Genomic DNA, 19,761 nt, shown 5'->3' with positions numbered 1-19,761 from the left:
CTCCATGGCAGTTCGAGAGAAAAGCTAAATACATCCACTAGACAAAGAAAACACGAAAAATGAAAAAAATACTTACATGAACAAAAGAAAACAATTTTTGAACTATTAAGCACAAAGAAAATAAGGAAAATCTACTAACACCACTGATGAGAGAATGAAGAACGTAAAAATAACATGATTTACAAAAAAATTAATACTAACATTATATACTATCTAACCAATTAAATTCAAAAGATAAAAAAAAGAAAAAAAAAGAAGAGAAAAAGAGAAAATCTGTTTATAACCTAGCACTCAAGAAAAAAGAAAAATTTTGTTTCCTTTTGAAGATTACTTCCAGATATGTTGCTTCAGTGGATTTTGACATTACTCGTCCTCGTGACTCCAATGCATACAATCCGGATATACCACTACGAGACACCCTTGGTATCACTCGAAGCCGGCAATGGATGGATAGTAGATGGAAATTTTAAACTAATACATATTATTGATTTGGATAATTATATAACGATCCTCACTAATGTATCAACCACCATCCAAAACCAACTCCCCCCAAGCAAAAGTAAAGACTTCATTATGCATCACCTGTCCCAGACGAATGAACGCCTCGAAGAACTTAGGAGCGTGAAGAAAAGGGCTCCAAGGTCAATCCATTGGATTGGGTCCGCATGGAAATGGGTCGCTGGAAACCCTGATGCCTCTGATTGGAATTCGATGCCCATGAGCCAGAACAACATCATTCATAACAATAACGAACAGTTTAAAATCAATAGCAACCTAGAACAAGGAATGGACCGTATAGTCCGGAAGATCGATGAGGTTGTTGCGAGAATAAATAATGTTACAAATGGGAAAGATTTGGATAGAATCGAGCGAATTACCATGGGCGAGTTATTGGTTCTTAAAGATGAGGTCAATGAAATAGTCCGAGCTTGTCAATTGGCGAAAAAAGGAATCGTGAACACAAACTTATTAAATCAAGAGGAAATCAACGAGATAATCGATGAACTGGAGACGCTTCCTTATAGCAACATAATAGAAGCCATAGAATATGGGACACCATCCGTCTATACTAATGGATCAATCTTACTATACGTCCTCTCGATTCCGAAGTTGGGAAAAGACTTTTATAACCAACTAATCGTAAGAGCAACCATTCGTGAGGGAAGACAAATTGACCTGAAATTCGACAAGATTTTAATTAACGAAGCTGCCATCTATGGCCTTAAAAGCAGCTGTCTCTCCATAAACAACTCCACAGTTTGTCAAAAATCGTCATTGATCAAATTATCACCGGACCACTGTCTCTCCAGGATCCTTAAAGGTGGTTCGGCCAAATGTGATTACAAATTCACGAATGAAACAATAATTGAACCATTGGCCGATGACGTCATATTCGTCACGAATTACGAAGGATGGCTAGAATATGACAGAGAAAATAAATTCCTGAATGGCACCTACCTACTTCAAATGTTTAACGAATCCCTGACCATCAAAAACCAAACCTACTCGAGCACTACAATTACGAAGACACAAGCTCTGCCACCGGTACTCGCAAACATAACCCATGACAATCTCCTGTTAGACATCGAGCATGTCCATAGTATAAGCCTCAGTAACATAAATAGGCTAGAAAAATTGAAAACGAAATTCATCCAGTCCTTCAGTATGAATGTTATAATTGTTGTCCTAATCATGACATGTATTGGCTGGCTATGGCATCGACAGACACGCAAACTGAATCTTCCAGAAGTACGCCAGCATCCTTCCCCTGCTCATCCTACGATCTGCGGGACGCAGATTTTTAAGGAGGGAGGAGTTAACGATACCGACGACACTAACGGCAAGATATACTCCGCAGTGTCTGCATAATTGTCTGCACGCGCAGACCACAAGTTGCTTACGCTGCAACTTAAGCGTTCCCATAAATGCCAGACGCTTACGTTGCAGGTAAACGTTCCCATGCCATCGGACACCAGCAGCAATCAACAGGTGAAGACCACGAATATGAAGTTTGCTGCCAGGAAGAACTTGGAAGAGCGAGCAGTCTTGGCTACACCACGAAGTCGCACGGATTAGTCGCGTTAATGTTTAATTATTTTCAATTATTGTAATTGTTATTTTGGAAAAAATATAATTGTTAATTTTAAAACTTAAAATCCCGGTGTTTCTCTGGCGCAGTTGGTCGCGCCTTATTTTATTTTTTTCGGTAAGTGCCGAGGAAATCCTTTAACTATAATAATAATAATAATAATAATAATAATAATAATAATAATAATAATAATAATAATAATAATAATAATAATAATAATAATAATAATAATAATAATAATAATAATAATAATAATAATAATAATAATAATAATAATAATAATAATAATAATAATAATAATAATAATAATAATAATTATAATAATAATAATAATAATAATAATAATAATAATAATAATAATAATAATAATAATAATAATAATAATAATAATAATAATAATAATAATAATAATAATAATAATAATAATAATAATAATAATAATAATAATAATAATAATAATAATAATAATAATAATAATAATAATAATAATAATAATAATAATAATAATAATAATAATAATAATAATAATAATAATAATAATAATAATAATAATAATAATAATAATAATAATAATAATAATAATAATAATAATAATAATAATAATAATAATAATAATAATAATAATAATAATAATAATAATAATAATAATAATAATAATAATAATAATAATAATAATAATAATAATAATAATAATAATAATAATAATAATAATAATAATAATAATAATAATAATAATAATAATAATAATAATAATAATAATAATAATAATAATAATAATAATAATAATAATAATAATAATAATAATAATAATAATAATAATAATAATAATAATAATAATAATAATAATAATAATAATAATAATAATAATAATAATAATAATAATAATAATAATAATAATAATAATAATAATAATAATAATAATAATAATAATAATAATAATAATAATAATAATAATAATAATAATAATAATAATAATAATAATAATAATAATAATAATAATAATAATAATAATAATAATAATAATAATAATAATAATAATAATAATAATAATAATAATAATAATAATAATAATAATAATAATAATAATAATAATAATAATAATAATAATAATAATAATAATAATAATAATAATAATAATAATAATAATAATAATAATAATAATAATAATAATAATAATAATAATAATAATAATAATAATAATAATAATAATAATAATAATAATAATAATAATAATAATAATAATAATAATAATAATAATAATAATAATAATAATAATAATAATAATAATAATAATAATAATAATAATAATAATAATAATAATAATAATAATAATAATAATAATAATAATAATAATAATAATAATAATAATAATAATAATAATAATAATAATAATAATAATAATAATAATAATAATAATAATAATAATAATAATAATAATAATAATAATAATAATAATAATAATAATAATAATAATAATAATAATAATAATAATAATAATAATAATAATAATAATAATAATAATAATAATAATAATAATAATAATAATAATAATAATAATAATAATAATAATAATAATAATAATAATAATAATAATAATAATAATAATAATAATAATAATAATAATAATAATAATAATAATAATAATAATAATAATAATAATAATAATAATAATAATAATAATAATAATAATAATAATAATAATAATAATAATAATAATAATAATAATAATAATAATAATAATAATAATAATAATAATAATAATAATAATAATAATAAATAAATAAAACATTTAACTCTAAAAAACGTTGTCCTTAATATTGTTCAAATTTCATATCCTAAAATTATGGATTCATAATTTTTCATAGCAGGTCAATGTTTTTTTCAGTGAACTCAATATTTTGTAATACGATGTGATGTTTTATTGGAGTATTATTTTAAAAATAATTACATTATGGACCATTCAAAATTACATTATGGACCATTTACACAAAAAAAATGCTTTCCTCCGGAATGAAATTTTAGACAAACGAAATTTTCCTTTTTTATAAATTATTTTCTTTTAGAACAAATACTCCCAAAATTAAAATAACAGATTCAACGATTGTCTCTAAATTTTTTTATTTGCTTTTAAGAAAACTTTGCTTGTCCGAAATTTCATTTCTTAGAAAAGAAAACTCTTTTATTAGAGTATAATTAGTTGAATGATCCAAATTGAATTTTGAATTTTTCAGGAAATTGTACTTATATATTTTAAACGATATAATATTATATGAAATTAAATTGAATTCTATATGTATTAATTTAATCTATATGTATTAATTTATTTTTCTTTTCTCTTTCTATTTTTTAACAGGCTTAAATTATTGGGCACTTTTATTAATAATCTTTCCAATTTTCACATTATTTGGCAATATATTAGTGATAATGTCTGTGTTTCGAGAACGTTCCCTGCAGACGGTTACAAACTATTTCATCGTATCGCTGGCCATAGCAGATCTCTTAGTGGCGGTAGTAGTAATGCCATTCGGTGTCTATGTTGCGGTAAGTACTACCTATTACAAATTTACTATATTGAATAAGCATTCAATATTAATGTTACTAAGAGAAAACAAAAGCACATTTTGTTCAAATAAGTAAGTAATAATTTCTGAGAAAAGTATGCATAGAAAAGTGTTTTTTATACTCTGCGCCACACTGCACCAGGGTTGATAAAGTAGACACTTTTGGTTTTTTTTTTTTTTGATACATTTCGACTGCCAAAAGCACCGTGGAACGACCGCAAGCCATTTGGTACTTTTTCATCACAATTAATCTATATAGAGTTATTTTGCCCTAAATGTGAACGTTTCTCAGATATCAACTCAGAATAACATTTTGACCAAATCTTTTATAGAAATAAAATTTTGAGAAAATTTTCTATAGAAATAAAATTTTGACAAAATTTTCTATAGAAATAAAATGTTTACAAAATTTCCAAAATAATAAAAATTGGCAACATTTTCTCTGGAAAAAAATTTTTGACGAAAATTTCCTGTAGAAATAAAATTTTGACAATATTTTCCATAGAAATAGAATTTTGAGAAAAAATTCCTATAGAAATAAAATTTTGACAAAATTTTCTGTAGAAATAAAAGTTTCTATAGAAATAACATTTTGGCAAATTTTTCTATACAAATAAAATTTTGACAAAGTTTTCTACAGAAACAAAAAAAAAAATTTTCTATCGAAATAAAATTATGACAAAATTCTCTATAGAAAAAAAAAAATTTACTAAATATTCTATGAAATAAAATTAAGGCAAAATTTTCTTTAGAATTAAAATCTTGACAAAATTTTCTAAGGAAATAAAATATTGACGAAATACACACATGGTGTCTTTAGCAATAATTCTTAGAGGTGGCCCCTGAGCCGCAGTTGGTAGAATTCTTCAAAACATACTGTTGATAGATTTTCAAAGCGGTACTTTTTCATAAATTTTCTATAGAAATAAAATTTTGAAAAAATCTTCTATGGAAATAAAGTTTTGACAAAATTTTTTATAGAAATTAAATTTTGACAAAATTTTCTATAGAATTTAAATTTTGACAAAATTTCCTATAGAAGTAAAATTTTGACAAAATTTCCTATAGAAGTAAAATTTTGACAAAATTTTCTATAGAAATAAAATTTTGACAAAATTTTCTGTAGAAATAATATTTTGACAATATTTTCTATAGAAATAGAATTTTGAGAAAAAATTTCTATAGAAATAAAATTTTGAGAAAATTTTCTGTAGAAATAATATTTTGACAATATTTTCTATAGAAATAGAATTTTGAGAAAAAATGTCTATAGAAATAAAATTTTGACAAAGTTTTTCTATAGAAACAAAAAAATTTACAAAATTTTCTATCGAAATAAAATTATGACAAAATTCTCTGTAGAAAAAAATACTAAATATTCTATGAAATATAATTTAGACAAAATTTTTTTATAGGAATAAAATGTTGACAAAATTTTCTATAGAAATAAAATCTTGACAAAATTTTCTAGGGAAATAAAATTTTGACAAAATTTTCTAGGGAAATAAAATTTTGACTAATTTTTTTATAGAAATAAAATTTTGACAAAATTTTTTATAGAAATAAAATTTTGACAAAATTTTTTATAGAAATAAAATTTTGACAAAATTTTTTATAGAAATAAAATTTTGACAAAATTTTCTATAGAAATAAAATTTTGACAAAATTTTCTATAGAAATAAAATTTTGATGAAGTTTTGACAACATTTGCTGCATAAAAAAATAAAATTTTGCAAAATAAGACTTTTTTTTTGAAAATCTAAAAAAAAAAATCTAAATCGGTCTAGATTTAAATACGTATATTTACTATACTTTTGCAATAGTCTTTAAATTTGAAAGTATGTAATTTTAGCACCTTTTGGCTTCGAAAAGTAAATTTTTAATACATTTGTAGTACTTTTTCGTCATTTATCATCTCATCCACTGCACACAAAGAAAATTTCATTAAAATTGAGCAAACGAAAAATTTTCATTGGAATTTGTCACACACATTTCGTTAATATAACGAAACTTTTCTATCAGCATGGGGAACAGGGTATTAAAAGTTAGTGCAAATGTTTGCAACACCCAGAAGGAGATGAGGTCTTTGGCAAAAATGCTCAAGGTGGGCTCCTGAGTCAATATAGACATGTCCGTCTGTCTGCCTGTCTGTGAACACATACTTTTGTGTTCAAAGTCTAGGTCGCAGTTGGGAGCCACCGTGGTGCAATGGTTAGCATGCCCGCCTTGCATACACAAGGTCGTGGGTTCGATTCCTGCTTCGACCGAACACCAAAAAGTTTTTCAGCGGTGGATTATCCCACCTCAGTAATGCTGGTGACATTTCTGAGGGTTTCAAAGCTTCTCTAAGTGGTTTCACTGCAATGTGGAATGCCTTTCAGACTCGGCTATAAAAAGGAAGTCCCTTGTCATAGAGATTAACATGGAATTGGGCAGCACTCAATGATAAGAGAGAGTTCACCAATGTGGTATCACAATGGACTGAATAGTCTAAGTGAACCTGATACATCAGGCTGCCACCTAACCTTAGGTCGAAGTTCTAATACAATCGGCTTCAAATTTGGCACAAGTATGCATTTTGAGTCGGAATAGAACCCTATTGATTTTGGAAGAAATTGTTTCAGATTTAGGAATAGCTCCCATATATATCTTTCGACCGATATGCACTTATATAACTCCAGAAGCCATAAGTTTACTTCGATTTATGTGAAAATTTTCACAGAGAGTAGAACTAACATTCTTACTATGCATGCTGAATTCGGTCCAAATCGGATCAGATTTGAATATAGCACCCATATACATCTTTCGCCCAATTTACACTCATATGACCATAGTGGCCAATCTTTTACTTCTATGTACTTGAAATTTTGCACATTGAGTAGAATTAGCATTGTAGCTATGCATGCCAAATTTGGTTGAAATCGGTTCACATTTAGATATGGCTCCAATATATATGTTGTTCTAATTTCGACAAAAATGACTCCAATTTTTGTATACTTCTAAGCCATGTCTATTGACCGATAAATCATAAATACACTTTTGCGAAGTTGCCTAAAAATTGCTTCAGATTTACATGTTTCCCATATTTTTATACCGTCCACCATAGGATGGGGGGTATATTAACTTCCCAGCAAAAAAATTTGGAATTTCTTCCAAATGCATAACTTTAAAGCACTTCCAGAAGATGTACTCCCAATGATGTTTTTTTAAACTACGCAGGAAGTTCTTTTCTTTCAATTTTTTTAACATGATTTTTTCATATTTTTAACCCTTATACTACGTTGGGGTCATTTGATGACTCATGTCGTATTTTTCATCACCGCATTTACTAAAATGTATAAATGTCTAAAAATGTCTATCACTCAGTGCATGAATTGGTGACATATGCTGAATTCATGCTGAGTAGTAAGAACTTTTAATTATAATCCAACAATAAACAATTCGGTGATGAAAAATACGAACGAACGTAGTATAAGGGTTAATGGGTAATTTTAACTTTTTTGTTTGTTTCAAGTAGGCTAAAAATAGAGTAAGAATTCGTAAAATGGTACAAATTCTTTAAATTTTGTCGAAAAAAATGCTAAATCCGATCTGAAAATATTTGAGGTTAAACGTATCAGACAAGCGTTAGTAGAATCTACTAAAAATAATAAAAAATATTTATTTGACAAAATATCACAGAATTTTTTAATATACATCCAAAACATATATTTCGGATCACACCTAAAGAAGTGATGCAAATTCAGTGCAACGGATGTTGAAATGGAGGAATTCCGTCCTATGACAAGTCCATGTTAAATTCATCGTTTCTGCGTCAATTTTGCACCACTTCCGGATCCAAAAAGAACGTTTTCATTAATTTTTTGGCGACGCTTTTTTTGCTGGGTTTGTCATTCCGTTTGTAACACATCAAAATATTGCTCTAAGACTCCATAAAGTATATATATTCTGTGTCGCGGTGAAATTCTGAGTCGATCTAAGCATGTCCATCCGTCCGTCTGTTGAAATCACGCTAACTTCCGAACGAATCAAGCTATCGACTTGAAATTTGACACAAGTAGTTGTTATTGATGTAGGTCGGATGGTATTGCAAATGGGCCATATCGGTCCACATTTATGTATAGCCGGATCCTCTGAGTGAAGCAAATTTCATTCGATCAAGCTGAAATTTGGTACATGGTGTTAGTATATATTCTCTAACAACCATGCAAAAATTGGTCCACATTGGTGCATATTTATATATAGCCCCCATATAAACCGATCCCCAGATTTGGCTTGCGGAGCCACAAAGAGAAGCAAATTTCATCTGATCCCGCTGAAATTTGGTACATGATGTAAGTATATGGTCTTTAACAACCGTGCAAAAATTGGTCCACTTCGGTTCGTAATAAAATATAGCCCCCATATAAACCGATCCCCAGATTTGGCTTCCGGAGCCTCTATGAGAATCAAATTTCATCCGATCGGGCTGAACATGGTGTAAGTATATGGTCTAAAACAACTATGCAAAAATTGGTCCAAATCGGTTCATAATTATATATAGCGCCAATATAAACCGATCCCCCGATTGGACCTCCGGATCCTCTTGGAAGAGCAACTTTCATCCGATCGCGTTGAAATTTGGTACGTGGTGTTAGTATATGATATCAAATAACCATGCAAAGATTGGTCGATATCAGTCCATAATTATATATAGCCCATATAAACCGATTCCCAGATTTGACCTCCGGGGCCCCTTGGAAGAGCAAAATTCATCCGATTCGGTTGAAATTTAGTACGTGATGTTAGTATATGGTCTCTAGCAACCATGCAGGAATTGGTCCATATCGCTCTATAATTATTTATAGCCCCTATAGAAACCCATCCCCAGATTTGTCCTCCGGTGCCTTTTGGAAAAGCAAAATTCATCCGATCTGATTGAAATTTAGTACGAGGTGTTAGTATCTGGTCTCTTACAACCATGCAGGTATTGGTCCGTATTAGTCCATAATTATATATAGTCCCCATATAAACCGATCCCGAGATTTGGTTTTGGAGCCTCTAAGAGAAGTAAATTTCATCCAATCCGGTTGAAATTTGGAACATGGTGTTAGTATATGGTCTCTAACATCCGATCCGGTTCAAATTTGGAGCCTCTAAGAGAAGCAAATATAAGAGAAGCTATAGAAGATTACATTTAGCCAACTTTGAGTAAGATCGGTTGATAAATTAGGGGTTTATGGCCAAATTTGGGAAAATCGGGCGATACATATATATGAGAGCTATATCTAAATTTGAACCGATTTGGATGAAATTTTGCAGACTTGAAGGGTGGTGAAAAAGATTACCTTTTGCCAAATTTGGTGACGATCCGGTTGAAAAAAAGCGCAACGTGACCCCATTTGTCGAAATCGGGCGACACATATATATGGAAGCTATATCTAATTTCAATGGCGTTCGTCCTTGTGCCCAAAAAACTTCCTGTACCAAATTTCATCCAAATCGGTTAATAATTGCGACCGGAATCCTGTGAACAACAAATATATGGACAGACGGACGGACACCAAGCGTTAGATCGGCTCAGGAGGTGATTCTGAGTCGATCGGTATATATTTTATGGGGTCTAAAATCAATATTTCTGGTAGGCACATTTTTTGGCAGATCAAACTTATTATACCCTAACCACTATGTGGTTTAGGGTATAGAAAGTTCCCAATATACGGCGCGTTTTCATTTTTACTTAGCAGAATTCTTCATTTGGGAGGAGCCCTTTTTTGGGGTATACTAACTTTAGGATTCGGTTTTTATATATAGCCCCCAAATAAGCCGATCTCTAGAGTCTCTTGGCCATGTAAATTTCTTCCCATTTATATAGCCCCCAATAAACCGAGCCCCGAATTTGGTTTGCACAGGCTCTTGGAGTAAGTCAATGTCATCTGAATTTCAATTAATAATTTTTCGCCTGAGTGTTTAAAAAACTTTTTCTATGGATTTTAAACGAAATAACAAACGTAGTGTACCTCTCAAATTTATAAAATTATTGAAAATTTATTTGATACCAACTCATGAAAGTTCAATAATCATCAACTAACCACAGCATGATTCTATATTTAACATCAATTTCGCCTACCTGTGTACATCATAACATAACATCTTAATGTTATTGGGTTGTTTCATTGTTTGCAAAAAAAAAAAAAAAAAAAAACATTTATATCCAGTCTGTCACGTAAGAATTTGATATTCAATAAACTTTCCTATTTTGTGATTCAATTGGCAAAATTGAAACATAAAACGCAGGTGTCACATATGTCCCAAACACTTCAATGTAATATTTCAAATTGTTTATATTTCTTTAGTGGTATTGTCTATCATTCCGATGGTCTGATACACTTCATGCCATGGTAATACAAACAAACAGAAGTTAAGTGAAGATATGCTCATGATGATGCTAACATAGAATACGAACGCAATGTAAATATGACAAGGGAAGCTACAGTTGTGGCACTTTGTTTGTCTTGTGTCTATTGCTTGTTTTTTTATACTTTTATCAAATTGATGAAGTTGTAGGAATATGTAAATTTCATATACTCACACTTGTAAATAAATTCTAATTTTTCTAAACAAAAAAACTGAATTTATTTGAATTTTCAGTTACCATGTATTTTCTCCTTCGGTGTTACTAGCATATCGGAGAGAGTGAGAGAACAAGTTTTTGTTGAGTTATCATCTCTCTAGAGTGTTCTAAATTAAAATTTACATAATCCTCTTCCGTTTCGAAGAAACTTCAATATTTACCTGAACAAATTCTTCGAAAATTTCCATAACATTGCCATGATTAAAGTGGAGATCCTATTGGTTATTCTGCATTCAAATATTCATCTGTTGCATACTAGAAGAAGCACTTTCCTTTAGTATTCATATTTTATTGCAATATGAAATACAAATATCTTCTCCATGAATCTCTTTGGTGTTTATTAAATCGAGAATGTAAATAACCTTGAATTTTGAAAATATAAAAAAAAAACAAAAGGTCTGTTGGAAAACTACAACTTACTGAGGGATTCCAAAGGAGGTGTTCATATAGATAAGTGAATAAAACTTTTACAGACACTACAGAAATCAATTAAAATTCTGTGAAATGAATATAAAATTAAAGAGCAATTGCATTTATGAAATTTTGGTTTTATGAAAATGTAAAAATATGTAAATTTTATATACTCAAATTTGCAAACAATAAATTTGCAAATAAATTCTTTAACATTTTTTTTTTCTTTTGTAAAAAACTCAATTTATTTGAATTTTCTATTACCACCTACTGCTCATGCTACGATTCTAGTAAAAAGGAGAGAAAGACAAAGATTATGTTGAACTGTCATCACAAGCAGGGATGCAAAATACAATTGTTAAGAAAGTACAAAAACGGGTTTTGTTTGAACGAAAAAGTACTTCTTACTAAATTTCAATAAAAATTCCATTGGAAAATTATTGTCAAGAGCTTCTGTATACTGAATTTTAAAGAAAACGAAATTTTCTTTGTCAATTCCTTAATTTTAAATACTGTGTTGTTTAGTTTTATATCCGCTTACAAAGATCGCAGTAGTATTGTAATCACGGTTGCCATAGTTGGTAGAATTCTACCAAATATACTAGTATTTTTACTATTTTGTAGATTGGTAGAATTCATGGTACTTCGAAAATTTTCTATAGATATCTAAAAATAAATTTTTGGCAAAATTTTCTATAGAAATAAAATTTTGAAAAAAAATTTTCTATAGAAATAAAATTTTGACAAAAAAAAATTTCTATAAAAATAAAATTTTACAAAATTTTCTATAGAAATCAAATTGTGACAAAATTCTCTATAGAAATAACATCTTGACAAAATTTTCTATAGAAATAACATTTTGACATAATTTTCTATTGAAATAAAATTTTGACAAAAGTTCTTTATAGCAATCAATTTTACAAAATTTTCTATAGAAATAAAATTGTGACAAAATTCTCAATAGACAAAATTTTCTATAGAAATAAAATTTTGACAAAATTTACTATAGAAATAAAATTTTGACAAAAGTTCTTTATAGCAATAAAATGTTGACAACATTTTCTATAGAAATAAAATTTTGACAAAAGTTCGTTATAGCAATAAAATGTTGACAACATTTTCTATAGAAATAAAATTGTGACAAAATTCTCTATAGAAATAACATTTTGACAAAATTTTCTATAGAAATAACATTTTAACAACATTTTCTATAGAAATGAAATATCGACAAATTTTTCTATGGAAATAAAATTTTGACAGAATTTTCTACAGGAATAAAATTTTGACAAAATTTTCTATGGAAATAAAATGTTGACAAAATTTTTACAAAAGTTCTTTATAGCAATAAAATGTTGACAACATTTTCTATAGAAATAAAATTTTTACAAAAATTTTCTATTGAAATAAAATTTTGACAATATTTTCTTTAGAAATAAAATTTTGACACAATTTTCTATAGAAATAAAAATTTGACAAAATTTTCTATAGAAATAAAATGTTGACAAAATTTTCTATAGAAGTGAAACTTTGACAAAATTTTCTATTGAAATTAAATTTCGACAAATTTTTTTATGGAAATAAAATTTTAACAGAATTTTCTAAGGAAACTAAATTTTGAAATAATTTTCTATAGAAATGAAATTTTGTCAAAATTTCCTATAGAAATGAAATTTAGACAAAATTTACTATAGAAATAATATTTTGACAAAAGTTCTTTATAGCAATACAATTTTGACAAAAATTTTCTATAGAAATAAAATTTTTACAAATATTTTCTATAGAAATAAAATATTGACAAAATTATCTATAGAAGTAAACTTTGGAAAACATTTTCTATAGAAAATAAAATTTGACAAATTGTTCTATAGAAATAAAATTTTGACAAAATTTACTATAGAAATAAAATTTTGACGAAATTTTCTATAGTAATAAAATGTTGACAAAATTTTCTATAGAAATAAAATTTTGACAAAATTTTCTATAGAAATGAAATTTCGACAAATTTTTCTATGGAAATCGGGAGCCACCGTGGTGCAATGGTTAGCATGCCCGCCTTGCATACACAAGGTTGTGGGTTCGATTCCTGCTTCGATCGAACACCAAAAAGTTTTTCAGCGGTGGATTATCCCACCTTAGTAATGCTGGTGACATTTCTGAGGGTTTTCAAAGCTTCTCTAAGTGGTTTCACTGCAATGTGGAACGCCGTTCGGACTCGGCTATAAAAAGGAGGTCCCTTGTCATTGATCTTAACATGGAATCGGGCAGCACTCAGTGATAAGAGAGAAGTTCACCAATGTGGTATCACAATGGACTAAATAGTCTAAGTGAGCCTTATACATCGGGCTGCCACCTAACCTAACCTAACCTTCTATGGAAATAAAATTTTGACAGAATTTTCTAAAGAAATACAATTTTGACAAATTTTTTTATAGAAATGAAATTTTGACAAACTTTTCTATAGAAATAAAAGTATGACAAAAATTTCTATAGAAATAAAATTTTGACAAAATTTAAATTTCCTAATTTCCTAAAATTTTGACGAAATTTTCTATGGAAAAACAAGTAAGTAAAGTCTAAAGTCGGGCGGGGCCGACTATATTATACCCTTCACCCCTATGTAGACCAAAATTTGTGCTACCATCTCAACTACTTCACATTTGCTGGAAGCTATATAAAGGAGACAATTTTTTTACTTCTACAAAATCTCTAGAATTAAAATTTAAATCGGCTAACGCTTTCCAGTTAATTGGAGGAAACTTCCATTGAAAATGGGTCTAAAATGTGTAACAGTCTACCATATATCTGAACCGATTTTGACTGAATTTGACATGTATAGTTAGAATAATAATTCTGCTATCTATGCGAAATTTCACGTAAATGGGAGTATAATTTTGGCACCCCTGGTCATATGAGTACAAATCGGAAGATATATATGGGAGCCATATCTAAATCTGAACCGATTTCAACCAAATTTGGCACAATTACTGATACTACTAAACGTACTCCTTGTGCGAAATTTGAAGCAAATCACGGCAAAACCCTGGATTTTGAGGCCAAATAAGTTCAAATCGGACGAAAGATATATTTGGGAGCTATATCTAAATCTGAATCGATTTTGAACATATTAGGCACATACAATAGTATCGTTAAAAGTACTGCTTGTGCAAAACTTGAAGTAAGTCAGGGCAAAACTCTGGCTTTTGAGACCATATAAGTCCAAATCGGCCGAAAGATATATAAGAGAGCTATATCTAAATCTGAACCGATTTTTAACAAAATTTGACACACTTAACGATACTATTAAACGTACCCCTTGTGCAAAATTTGAAGCAAATCATGGCAAAATTCTGGCTTTTGTGGCCATATTAGTTCAAATCGGACAAAAGATATATATGGGAGCTATATCTAAATTTCAACCGATTTCAATCAAATTTACCAAGCATTGGAAGAATGTCAATTCTACCCTCTGTGCAAAATTTCACGAAAATCGGTAGTAAACTTTGGCCTCTGTGGTCATATGAGTCTAAATCGGACGAAAGATATATATGGGAGCAATATCTAAATCTGATCCGATTTGGCTGATATTTTGCAAGATTTTCGAGATTCATAAAATATTTGGATGTACGGTATTTCAAGAAAATCGGTTGATAAACACGCGAACTCGGGGACCATATCGGGGATAAATATATATGGCAGCTATATCTAAATCTGAACCGATTTTTTCCAAAACCAATAGCGATTGTCTCTGTCCGAAGAAACGGCCCTATGCCAAATTTTAGGACGATCAGACTTAAATTGCGAGCTGTACTTTGTGCAAAAAATTCATATACAGACAGACGGACGGACAGACAGACAGACGGTCATCGCTAAATCGACTCAGAATTTAATTCTAAGCCGATCGGTATACTAAAAGATGACCACTATTTCTTGGCGTTACATACAAATGCACAAACTTATTATACCCTGTACCACAGTAGTGGTGAAGGGTATAAACATTTGACAAATTTCCAAAAGAAAAAAAGAAACAAGTGTATACGGCCGTAAGTTCGGCCAGGCCGAATCTTATGTACCGTCCACCATGGATTGCGTAGAAACTTCTACGAAAGACTGTCATCCACAATCAAAATACTTGGGTTGTGGTATCTTAAAATCGTTTTCTAAATTGTGAGTTAGTCCATACGTGGTATATATTAGACAAACAAGTTATGTATAGTTAAGTCTACAAATAATTACGAATCGATATGGACTTTTTGCACGGTACGTAGAGAGCCAGAATTGAAATATGGGGGTCGCTTATATGGGGGCTATATACAATTATGAACTTGATATGGACCAATTTTTGTGTGATTGGAAATCGCTTTATCTGAGGGATATATATAACTATAGACCGATATGTCATGGTTGTTAACGACCATATACTATAACAATGTACCAAATTTCAACTGACTCGGATGAAATTTGCTCCTCCAAGAGGCTCCAAAACCAAATCTCGGGATCGGTTTATATGGGGAAATATATGATTATGGACTGATATGGACCACTTTTGGCATGGTTGTTAAATATCATATACGATCACTACGTACCAAATTTCAAGCAGATCGGATGAATTTTGCTTCTCCTAGAGGCACCGGAGGTCAAATCTGGGGGATCGGTTTATGTGGGAGCTATATATAATTATGGGCTGATAGGAACCAAATCCTGCATGGTTGTTGGATACCATATACTAACATCACGTACCAAATTTCAACCGAATGGGAAGAATTTTGCTCTTCCAAGGGGCTCTGGAGGTCAAATCTGGGGATCGGTTTATATGGGGGCCATTGGCGTAGCTAGGGGGGTGCTGGGGGGGGCTATGCCCCCCCAGAATAGTTCTTGCCACCCCAGAATAATCAAAGCTACAGTTGTTTTATATTTTAATTCAAGCCTTGCGATGTGTTTAATCCAATTAAGATTGTGGTAGAGAGAGTATGTTAAGCATATTTTTTATACCCTCCACCATAGGATGGGGGTATATTAACTTTGTCATTCCGTTTGTAACACATCGAAATATTGCTCTAAGACCCCATAAAGTATATATATTCTGGGTCGTGGTGAAATTCTGAGTCGATCTAAGCATGTCCGTCCGTCCGTCCGTCTGTCCGTCTGTCCGTCCGTCCGTCTGTCCGGCTGTCCGTCCGTCTGTGGAAATCACGCTAACTTCCGAACGAAACAAGCTATCGACTTGAAACTTGGCAAAAGTAGTTGTTATTGATGTAGGTCGGATGGTATTGAAAATGGGCCATATCGGACCACGTTTACGTATAGCCCCCATATAAACCTATCCCCAAATTTGGCTTGGGGAGCCTCCCGGAGCAGCAAAATTCATCCGATCCGGTTGAAATTTGGTAAGTGGTCTTAGCATACGGTCTCTAACAACCATGCAAAAATTGGTCCATATCGGTCCATAATTATATATAGCCCCCATATAAACCGATCCCCAGATTTGACCTCCGGAGCCTCTTGGAGGGGCAAAATTCATCCGATCCGATTGAAATTTGGTACCTGATGTTAGTATATGGTCTCTAACAACCATGCAAAAATTGGTCCATATAGGTCCATAATTATATATAGCTCCCATTTAAACCGATCCCCAGATTTGACCACCGAAGCCTCTTGGAGGAGCAAAATTCATCCGATGCGGTTGAAATTTAGTACGTGGTCTTAGTATACGGTTTTTAACAACCATGCAAACATTGGTCCATATCGGTCCATAATTATATATAGCCCCCATATAAACCGATCCCCAGATTTGACCTACGGAGCCTCTTGGAGGGGCAAAATTCATCCGATCCGGTTGAAATTTGGTACCTGATGTTAGTTTACGACCTCTAATAACCATGCAAAAATTGGTCCATATCGGTCCATAATTATATAAAGCCCCCATATAAACCGATCCCCAGATTTGACCTCCGGAGCCTCTTGGAAGAGCAAAATTCATCCGATCCAGTTGAAATTTGGTACATGGTGTTAGTATATGGTCTCTAACAACCATGCAAAAATTGGTCCATATCGGTCCATAATTATATATAGTTCCCATATAAACCGTACCCAGATTTGACGTCCGGAACCTCTTGGAGGAGCAAAAGTCATCCGATACGGTTGAAATTTAGTACATTTTGTCAATATAAGGCCTCTAACAGCCATGTAAAAATTGGTCCATATCGGTCTTTAGTTATATATAGCCGATGACTTATTACACAAAAATTGGTCCATATCGCCAAAAATAATCTACCAAAACTTTATTTCCATAGAAAATTTTGTCAAATTTTATTACTATAGAAAGTTTTGTCAAAATTTCATTTCTATAGAAAGTTTTGTCAAAAGTTTATTTCTATACAAATGTTTGTCAAAATTTTATTTCCATAGAAAATTTTGTCAAAATTTTATTTCTATAGAAAATTTTGTAATCTACCAAAACTTTATTTCCATAGAAAATTTTGTCAAATTTTATTACTATAGAAAGTTTTGTTAAAATATCATTTCTATAGAAAGTTTTGTCAAAAGTTTATTTCTATAGAAATGTTTGTCAAAATTTTATTTCTATAGAAAATTTTGTAAATAATTTATTTCTGTAGAAAATTTTGTCAACATTTTATTTCTATACAAAATTTTGTCAAAATTTTATTTCTATACAAAATTTTGTCAACATTTTATTTCTATAAAAAATTTTGTCAAGTTTTTATTTCTATAGAAAATTTTGTCAAATTTTTATTTCTATAGAAAATTTTGTCAAAATTTTATTTCTATAGAAAATTTTGTCAAGGTTTCATTTCTATAGAAAATTTTGTCAAAATTTTATTTCTATAGAAAGTTTTGTCAAACTAGATTATATACGTATTTAATCGGCTTTTTTTTGTTTAATATATACCCCGTATGGGCTAACTTACAATTTAGAAGACAGTGTTAAAAAGTTTTACGATACCTTGCCATCGGCAAGTGTTATCGCAACCCAAGTAATTCGATTGTGGATGACAGCCTTTAGTAGAAGTTCCTACGCAATCCATGGTGGAGGGTACATAAGATTCGGCCTGGCCGAACTTACGGCCGTATATACTTGTTAGTATTGATATTTACATTACAACTAAAAACACGTAATAAAAACACTAAAAGGAAACTTGAGACGCACATTTTCAAAAATAGTCAATTTATAACTACGTTGATTAAAATCATAAATCGTCACATGCCCAATTTACCATATAAAATCGTCAAAATCACGAAAAATCCACAGAGTTGGTACCGCTGCTCTCGACAGTTGCTTCGTTGTATTCTGTTCTCAGAGAATTTTTAAAAACTAATCGAAGATAGTCGTTTTATAATATTCAATTTATTTTTTGCCTTTTATTTAATTTTTTATTCTTAGTATTTTTTATACACGATGAATATGTTAAGTTTATGTTGTGCTTTATGAATTCTAGTCCTGTTTTAAAACACACATTTTAAATAAAATTTAAAAATCATATGTTTGTTGTCTTGAATTAAAAATAAATTACAAACAATATTTTTCAAACACATACTTAAAGCAATGCTTTTATTTTTTGTTATATTAAATAATGGTAAGTTGCTATTTGATTATTTATAGCGGTGTCGTGGAACCGGCTCCCACACACAATAAAATATTTTTTGTCTTCAACCATGAAATTAATTGATCTAATTAATTATACCCTTCACCACTACTGTGGTACAGGGTATAATAAGTTTGTGCATTTGTATATAACGCCAAGAAATAGTGGTTATAGACCCATCTTTTAGTATACCGATCGTTTACGTATAGCCCCCATATAAACCTATCCCCAAATTTGGCTTGGGGAGCCTCCCGGAGCAGCAAAATTCATCCGATCCGGTTGAAATTTGGTAAGTGGTCTTAGCATACGGTCTCTAACAACCATGCAAAAATTGGTCCATATCGGTCCATAATTATATATAGCCCCCATATAAACCGATCCCCAGATTTGACCTCCGGAGCCTCTTGGAGGGGCAAAATTCATCCGATCCGATTGAAATTTGGTACCTGATGTTAGTATATGGTCTCTAACAACCATGCAAAAATT

General features: G+C 29.9%; 1 protein-coding gene across 1 annotated transcript in view; it reads left to right on the top strand.

The window, feature by feature from the left end:
* The first annotated feature begins 573 nt into the window (after positions 1–573).
* The window catches only part of Dop2R (dopamine D2-like receptor), a 182,248-nt gene continuing 163,060 nt past the window's right edge, over positions 574–19,761 (top strand). Inside the window, exons 1-2 of the mRNA XM_075301875.1 lie at positions 574–1,840; positions 4,443–4,630. Of these exons, the coding sequence (XP_075157990.1) occupies positions 574–1,840; positions 4,443–4,630 (1,455 nt within the window). The remainder of the gene's footprint in view (positions 1,841–4,442; positions 4,631–19,761) is intronic.

This window comes from Haematobia irritans, chromosome 3, assembly GCF_050003625.1.
Source record: "Haematobia irritans isolate KBUSLIRL chromosome 3, ASM5000362v1, whole genome shotgun sequence".
Taxonomy (NCBI): Eukaryota; Metazoa; Arthropoda; class Insecta; order Diptera; family Muscidae; genus Haematobia; species Haematobia irritans.
The sequence above is the reverse complement of the archived record's forward strand: the minus strand, read 5'-3'. Positions and strand labels throughout refer to the sequence as shown.